We start from the raw sequence: 8734 nt of genomic DNA, 5'->3' as shown, positions 1-8734 counted from the left end.
CCGAGTTCAAGCCCTATTATCAAAAAAAATCATAATTTGTACTTGAACCCACAATAAAATCTTTATGTATACAAGCAAACTCTTATGAAATGAAATTTAATGATAATTCATAATTTAGCTTAATAGAATCAACTAACCTGTAGTTTCTACCACTTTATGCCATGAGTTGTTTGAGAATTTACACCTGTAGGACCAAAAACAGGACCATTTCCCAAGTTTGTCTTTTAGTGACTTGGAGGTTTACTCACCACTTCTTCCCGCTTGGTCTTGTCTGTAGCTGGCCAAGCTTCCAGAGGCAGATCAGGAAGGATGGGGGGCAGGGGCTGCATGGGGAACATCGGAGGCAGAGGTGGCTGTGGTGCTAGGGGCTGCATGGGGTGCCGAGGCTGCTGGGACTGGATAGGCTGGTGCGCCTGGGGCTGAACGGGCTGGGGCTGGTAGGGCTGCTGGAAGGGCTGCTGGGCGGATGGAGGGAGGTTTGGCTGGTGGTGTTGGGTTGGAGTCATGGAGTGGTGGCCAGGAACTGGCATCATTGACTGCTGGGGGACCACGGGCTGTTGAGCTGGCACCGCGGGGAGGTGGTGATGAGGCTGAAGGGTGTGACTTGGGGGATGCTGTTGAGACAGCACGGGGATGATTTGGTGGTGCAGCCATCCACCCATGGGTTCGTAACCATAGGAAGGATACTGGTGAGAAACAGAAAGTCAGTTGGCTTAGTTGATTTCCACCTGGAGCAGTGTACTACGTGTTTTATTCCATTCTTTATATAACAGTGTCTATACACAGAGACAACTTTTTATGAACTAAACTCTTAGTGTCTGTAGGTGGAGTGGATAAGATAGTCACTTACAAACAAATTTTAAATATAGTCACTTACAAACAAATTTTAAATACTCTCTATTTCAAAGAAATAAAGAAAAACATACGTACCGGTTGCCTTAACATGCTCTGGTACCATTTCAAAGGGGTAAGCACCTTAGGTGAAAGAAACATTAAGATACACTTAATTAATTAAAATTTAGTATAATGTAAACTATATACTTATTCATTCATTAAGATTATTGCTACGCTCATTGATGCAGTTCTGCCAATATTATCTGGAAATATGGGTATTTCTCACAAGCAGCTTTGTCTCAGGCTCTAAGGCAACTACCATCATCCTCACTTTTATTGACGAAGTCCTGAGGATTTAAAGTGTTTTATTAACTTGTCAAAGTTTATAAAAGTAGTCGTTCTGTTCAATTCTAAAATCTCTGTCCATTATTGCAAGAAAAAACCAAGCAAAATTATGACATTTTAGTTTAATCCCTTTTTATTTAATCAATGAGCATGCTGTTTCTTATCTTCAAAACAGATTTACTGGTACAGTATGTTAACTTTTCTAAGTCTTAACAGAAAAATCTTCTCTCAGACTCTAGCATTTTCTTCAGCTTTGTATGTATAAAAAGATTCATAGGTTATTTACTTGAGCCTACATTTAGCCTCAGGTTTGTAACAATCAACTTTGCTCAAATTTGATATGTTACAGACATATCTCTGTATTATTCTCTAACAATATTATCATTATTTCCATTCTTTAAAAAATTTTATTTTAGCCAGGCACTTCTCAGGAGGCTGAGTTCCGAGGGTGGCTGTTCCCAGCCAGCCCAGGTGGAAAGACCATGAGACTCATCTTCAATAAACCACCAGAAAATCGGAAGTGGTGCTGTGGCTCAAGTGGTAGAGTGCAAGCCTTGAGCTGAATTGCTAAGGGACAGTGCCCAATCCCAGAGTTCAAGCTCCACAACTGACAATATATATAATTTTATTCTTGCTGGTCCATGGGGCTTGAACTCAGGGCCTGGGCATTATCACCTAGCTTCTTTTACTCAAGACTAGAACTCTACTACTTCAGCCACAGTGCCACTTCCAGTTCTTTCTCAGTAGTTTATTGGAGATGAAAGTCTCATAGGGTGGCTTCAAACTACTATTCTCAGATCTCAACCTCCTCAGTAGCTAGAATTACATGTCTGAATCACCAACAGCTGGCATTATTTCCATTCTATGGAAAAGATAAAGTTTCAGAGAAAGAAAATATTTTTTCTAAGCTTATGTATTTAATGTGGATTTGGTAAGACATCAACACCAGAGCTCTTAAAATTTCCATCACTGTAAAAAAGCTTTTCCTACTTGCCACTGACTAAACAGAGATACTCTCAATATCTTAGAATCAGAAATTTTCCATCTAGAAGTCTCAACATCTAGACTAAGCATGACTAAGATATTTTACATTCTGACTAAGATGTTTTACATTCTGAACCAGAACAAGTCTATTCAAATCAAATTTACTTTCTGGTTACCAACAAGTCTGCCTGATGGTAAATGATAGATAATATATAGTTATATTGAAGAGAAAGAATCAGAGTACCCAGTTGGAAAAGCAAAGGACAAAGAAAGCCTGACATTGTCAAGATTTAAACTTATTTGGAAACTAGTGGTGGAAAGTGAAAAGTATGACTACTTAAGTAATTTCTTAAGACTCAAAACACCCATTAAAGAAATTGTGGGCACTGTTAACTAAAATTATAGTCAAAATTGGTAAATAGAAAAATTACCTCATAGCTGAAGTTGATATAACCAGGGTGCCCAGGATGAGGTGGTAGCTTTTATAGAGAAGGGGAAAGAAAAATACAAAAAAAGAAAGGAAGGGAAAGAAAAGAGAATACAAGAGAGATTCAATCAATATCAATTGTTAATATTAAGAGATTCAATCAATTTTTACATCATATAGAATATATATATATATGAGGGTCTATTTCTTTTACTATGTATGCTGTGAAAAAGAAGCCTCCTATTTTAAAGAGGCTCTTAGAAGCTGAGTTTTCTAAGAGCTAGAGTATTTTAGTGGAAGACCTGGAAGCAGAAGCATCATACATTATGAGAATATATAATTATCCTCCAGTGATCTCATTTTTCTACCCATCTCTTTGTTGAGTTAACTCCCTCCATGTTGAGAGAGAACAAACAAACAATTGACCCTGGGTCTTTAAATTAGGTTTTTTTTAAATTTTTTTTATTATTGTGAAAATACCAGACAGAGGGATTACAATTACATGGGTAAGATAGTGAGTACATTTCTTATCAAGTATTGTTGCCTCCTCCTTTGTTTCCCCATAGCATCCATTAGTTTTTAATTGCTTACTTATGAATAGCGTTTCTTATTGTTAGTATGAAAAATAAATAATACTAACAAAGAAACAACTGAAGTAATGTAACAAAAACATTCAGTTAAATGGAAATACTCTAAATTCTTCAGATTAAAAATACAAAAGTTCATTTTATGAAGTTTACTCAATCTTTTTTATTCAATCTTCTTTACTAATTTCTCTTTTCTCTATGACAAATTTTAAAGTTTAACATAAAAAGCATATGAATCTTCCTCCAGCCATTACTTCTATTGTCTTCTTTTAAAGTTTTCATATATTAATTTACTCCATTTTTGTTGTATTGACTTTAACTCTAAGCTTTAGCCTTTCTAAACAGTTCCTCTACCACATCACTATCCCATTTTTTGCTGGTTATTTTTAGATAAAGTTTTTCAGGAAAATGCCTGAAGAATAACTACCTTTAGACTTCTTATCCTTTGCCATCATGCCTAGCTTAGTCCACCAAAACAGAAACTTGAAAATTTTCCTGCCCAGGATGACTTGAAATTTTGATCCTCCAAATCTCAGTCTCTCATAAAGTTAGGATGACAAACATGCATCCATAGTACCCATCCATGGATACTGAACAGATCTCACAGACTTTTCTGCCTGGGCTGACCTCAAACTGAAATCTTTCCATTATCAGTCTCTCAACTAATTAGGACTACATGCTTGATCCTACCGTGTCCCACAATAGTAACTTACTTTTACACATACAAATTGTTTTAGTACAGCAACTACCTTTTCAATACTATCTTGTTATAAGCCCTGAGCGAGAGAATGTTGAATCATGGAGTTTCTAATGTAGTCATGTTTCAGAATGTAAAATTCCTAAAAAACAGAGAATTGAATTTTGGTCTTATGTGTGACCAAAAGAGAAGCATATATTTAAGTTCTCTGGCTGGTCTTTGATATAGTCAAATATAAAATAATTACTATATATTTGACACATAAGGTAGGATTTCAGACAACTGTGCTAAAATATACCATTTGTTTAACAGAAAGGCCTCTGAGAGCAGGGACATAGCTCAGGAAGCACATCTTAATAGAGACATTTTACTGGTCCCATAATTAAAAGCTAATTGTTTCAACAAAATGTCCTGAGTGCTTGTTAAATGGAAATGAATGCACTCATTTCACATCTATTCTGAATTTGAATAATTGATGAAAACATGTTTATTTTTAATTTTTAATTGACAATAATTGTATACATTTATGGGATAGAATGATCTTCTGATATATGTTTATAATGTGTAACATTATAGTGCAACATTAACAAATATTAATATTAATTAATAATTCTATTTCCAACAATCCAGAGAAAATTTGAGTGAAAAGTATCTATATTAATGACCACCTTAAATGAGTATTAAACACAGAGACATTTACTATGTGAATGATATTATAAACCCTAGCATTTCCCAATTATAGGAGAGTTTTTCTTTCCAAATATGTAAAATTGGACAGAGACATGGTAAGGGATAATTCACTTACAGGCATAGTGAAGGCTGCTCCCAGCAAGCAGGCAAACAAAATCCATGTTCCCATTTTCTGATGATTCTGAAATGTAAGTCAACATCTCTTCTTTAAAAATGTGTATCATTACTAGTATAAGTTTGGCGGGGGAGGAGTTGGGAAGCTGGGGAGGGAAGGGATGGTAGGTGATAAACAAAGGAAGTGTTAATAATGCTCAATAGGAAATGTACTCATTACCTTACTCATGTATCTGAAACCCCTCTGTACACTGTTTTTACAATAAAAAACATTAAAATGGGTATCATTAATGCTTCATATTGACATATAATAAATTACTTGTTGTTAGAAAAAGAAGAATCATTGTATGTAAGGTAACTGCTCAAATGCATTATTTCTCATCAGAGTAATATAAGTTAGCTTTTAATTAACCATGGAACTAAAGAAAATTTTAAAGCATCATAGCTTGTGATAATGTGTGTGTGTGTGTATGTATATGTGTGTGTGTGTGTGTGTGTGTGTGTGTGTGTGTGTGTGTGTGTGTATGCATAAACACACACACATATTTGGGGCCTGGGCTTTCCTTGAGCTACTTTTGCTCACAACTCCATTGCCAGCTTTATTTTTTGGTAGTTTATTGAAGATAGGAGTCTCAAGGAACTATGAACCTTAGAGCTCAGCTTCCTAAGTAGCTAGGACTATAGGAATGAGCCACTAGCACCAGCTTTTTCATGATGATATTTTGATGTTTTTTGCTGTATTTGATAGATAGTTACTGAAGCTTCTGTAACCTAGAGTCATACAACATTAATCTAATTTATAATTACATAAGAACAAACTCAATCTAATTCTTTAAAATAGAAAGCCAAGAAATATTTTATGTTGTGAAATATTTTATGTTTAATACTGTTGGATAGTATGAAAAAAGTATCATGGTAGTGTTTTTGTTACAACAGTATCAAAAACAAAAATTAAGATGAAGAAAGGACATGAATAAGGGTCTAGATTTGCAATTTTGTAGAAGTTCAGGCAAGAACCTTGAAAATACATTTTTAGTTCAATATATATATTGCAGAAAATGAGACTAAATACAAGTAAAAAGAGCAATAATCTGTGGGTTTTCAATGAATTTTTCATAATTTCTATTGTAATAAGTTTACTTTTTTCAAAGTTTAATTTTCTTTAATCAGATACTGCATTTAGTTAGCCCACAAATTATATATGTTAGAGAAAGAAAAACAGACCCATAGCTAACAATGTAAATAGAAAGTCCGTAGAAAGAGGTATTTTTACAAGCTATGTATGCATCATACAAGGGTGTCATATCTAAAATATAATTAGAGCTTAAAAAATTAAACCCCCCCTCAAATAAATGCTCTAAGAAGCAACAACCCACTTAATAAATTGGCTAAAGACTTAAAGAGAGCTTTCTTCAAAGAATAAATAAGAATAGCCAATAGACAAATGAAGAGATGTTCAACATCTCTGGCCATAAAAGAAATGCAAATCACAACAACATTGAGATTCCACCTCACCCTAGTTAGAGTGGATATTATCAAGAAAATTAACAATAACAAATGCTGGCAGGGAAATGACCAAAAGAGAATGTTACTACACTGTTGGTGGGAATGTAAACATATTCATTTGATATAGATAGCAGTATGGTTGGGCATTTACCCAAATGTATACAAACAAGACCACACTAAAGCTACCAGCACAACTATGTTTATTGCAGCATTATTCACCATAGCTAAGATATGGAACCAACCCAGATGCCCCTCAGTAGATGAATGGATCAAGAAAATGTGGTATATATACACAATGGAATTCTATGCCTCCATCAGAAAGAATGACATTTCCCCATTTGTTAGGAAATGGAAAGGCTTGGAAAAAATTATATTAAGTGAAGTAAGCCAGGCCCAAAGAAACATAGGTCCCATGGTTTCCCTTATTTGCAATATCTAGTATAGGTATGAGTCAAGCGGAAAAGGTCAGATAATGTGATGTTAGGAAAATGAACCCTTAAATATGTATTTTAATGTTTTCGTTTCTTTCATGCATGTGTTTCTAACGCATTTATAAGATTATTTCTTTGTTGCTTTGTATGTCCCTCCCCCACAGTGTAACCCCCCGCTTTCACTTTATTTGATGTCAGTATAACATGTGGAGGAGATGGGGACAAACAAGTCGTTTAAGGATTCAGGTGGACCTGTTGCAACAAGGAGAATTACAAAATGTCATGTCAAAGCAAACTTTACAATGTCGGTGTGGGGGGGGAGGGGGCATGATTGGGTGAGGGGAAGGGGGGAGGCTGGGAAGGGAGGTGAAGGATAAACAAAGGAGGAGGCTGCAATGCTTGGTAAGAAATGTATGCATTATCCTGCCAATGTAATTGTAACCCCTCTGTACAGTATGTTCTCAAATAAAATAAAATAAAATTTAAAAAAAAAAAAAGAAAAAAAAAAGACCATATAGAGCTACCCTGTGACCCAAACAATCCTACTCCTGGGCATTTATCCAATAGAACACAAAAGCTACCAACACAACCATGTTCACTGAAGCATTGTTTACAATAGCTAAGCTATGGAATTAACCTAAATGCCCCTCAATGGATAAATGGATCAAGGAAATGTGGTAGATATACACAATGGAATGCTACTGTCAGAACGATATTGTACCATCCATAAGGAAATGGAACGACTTGTAAAAAAATTATATAAGCAATGAAAGCTAGACCCAAAGAAACATAGGTTGTATGGTTTTCCTCATTTGTGGTAAGTGAAATGTGCCTATAACTGTACAAGTAATTACACTTGATGGTAAAAGAAAATGAACTTGGACATGATAAATTATTCAGGTGGATAAGCATTCACACAGAGTGAGACCAAAGGAGAATATTCTTAAGAGAGGACCACATAGGCATAATAGTAATGTGCATCTGACCATATAAAATAGTATTTATTGAAGTGAACTCCAAGTGAACTTCTTTGTTAGGATTTTGTTTTCATTTCCCTTGTCTTGTTTGTGGGACAAAGGATAAACAAATGCAGCAGTGATAGTCACAAAGCCCTATATTGAAAATAAACTATACAACTTGCAGTTGGGGACAGGAGGGAAAAACTGGGAGACAGCGAGGGAAAGAATGACACTATTCAAAAAGAAATACAATCATATCTGACTCATATAACCATAATACCACTTTATATTATCTTGCAATAACAATAAATGTCTTTAAATGTCCATTTTATGATATGTACAATATTTAATTTAAAATTTTAAAGTTTTACATATCTGAAATATACACTGGATATTATATAATGTGTATACTGTATAATGAATAATCTTAAATGAGAACTATACTGAGAATAATTAAATAAATTTGTAAGGTTTAGAATAGAAAATATGAAGAAAATACTTAGCAGATGGTTCCATGTAAATATGTTATTACTTTATGTACTTAACAAGATTTTTTTTAGTAGAAGACCTGAGCCTGAGGATCTTTGTTTATATTTAGTTGATAACAAAAATAAATATTTGATTTGTTTTCACTAAGTCCTTTTGAGTTCTATAATTTTTATAAATAAAATATATCTACTTTAATGCCTAACAAGTAAAAAATAACAAATATTTCAGCTAGAGTCCAATTGATAAAATAACTTTCACAGCATTGGTACTAGAAATGTAGAAATAGATGTTAAATATGAAATCATGTAATATAAATAAAAATATTATATGCAAATATACATACCTTTGAATGTCTTTTGAGTAAGTTTCTGTTTTAAATACAAGAATGATGAATCCTTTAGGTTCATTACAAGTATGAACTCAATTTATATCACTCATTTTATGTAGAACAGCCAATCAGATTTATAAAGCAATAAATGTGTTGACTCTGACTAAAAAGTCCTATGTCATGGACTTTTAGCAGCCATGTCATACTTAGAGCTGTTTATATTGTGATTATCTAACATAGTCTTTCATTACAGGTAATAATATGGTTAACATGCAAATTTTAGGCTGTACTATGGTCAGAAATTAGTTGATTTACACATGTAGATACATCCAGACATACTCTT

The 8734-nt window shown here is 34.2% G+C and overlaps 1 protein-coding gene across 1 annotated transcript; it reads right to left on the bottom strand.

The window, feature by feature from the left end:
- Positions 1-224: 224 nt before the first annotated feature.
- On the bottom strand, positions 225-4733 carry LOC138823793 (amelogenin, X isoform-like). The gene is made up of 4 exons (XM_070017351.1): positions 4680-4733; positions 2595-2642; positions 931-975; positions 225-686 (listed from the first exon to the last, which is right to left on the bottom strand). The coding sequence occupies exons 1-4, from the start codon at positions 4731-4733 to the stop codon at positions 225-227; spliced, it is 609 nt and encodes a 202-aa protein (XP_069873452.1).
- Positions 4734-8734: the final 4001 nt, after the last annotated feature.

This window comes from Dipodomys merriami, unplaced genomic scaffold (genome assembly GCF_024711535.1).
Source record: "Dipodomys merriami isolate MVZ:Mamm:240054 unplaced genomic scaffold, mDipMer1.0.p SCAF_123, whole genome shotgun sequence".
In the NCBI taxonomy this organism is placed as follows: Eukaryota; Metazoa; Chordata; class Mammalia; order Rodentia; family Heteromyidae; genus Dipodomys; species Dipodomys merriami.
The sequence above is the reverse complement of the archived record's forward strand: the minus strand, read 5'-3'. Positions and strand labels throughout refer to the sequence as shown.

What these genes read in the sequence shown, in the direction of transcription:
- LOC138823793 (XM_070017351.1), bottom strand. Translation starts at nt 4,733, where the DNA reads ATGGGAACATGGATTTTGTTTGCCTGCTTGCTGGGAGCAGCCTTCACT. An exon ending in ATATCAACTTCAGCTATGAG is followed by an intron (nt 976 to 2,594) that starts GTAATTTTTCTA and finishes CTTTCACCTAAG; the next exon opens with GTGCTTACCCCTTTGAAATG. An exon ending in AGAGCATGTTAAGGCAACCG is followed by an intron (nt 687 to 930) that starts GTACGTATGTTT and finishes GTTTCTCACCAG; the next exon opens with TATCCTTCCTATGGTTACGA.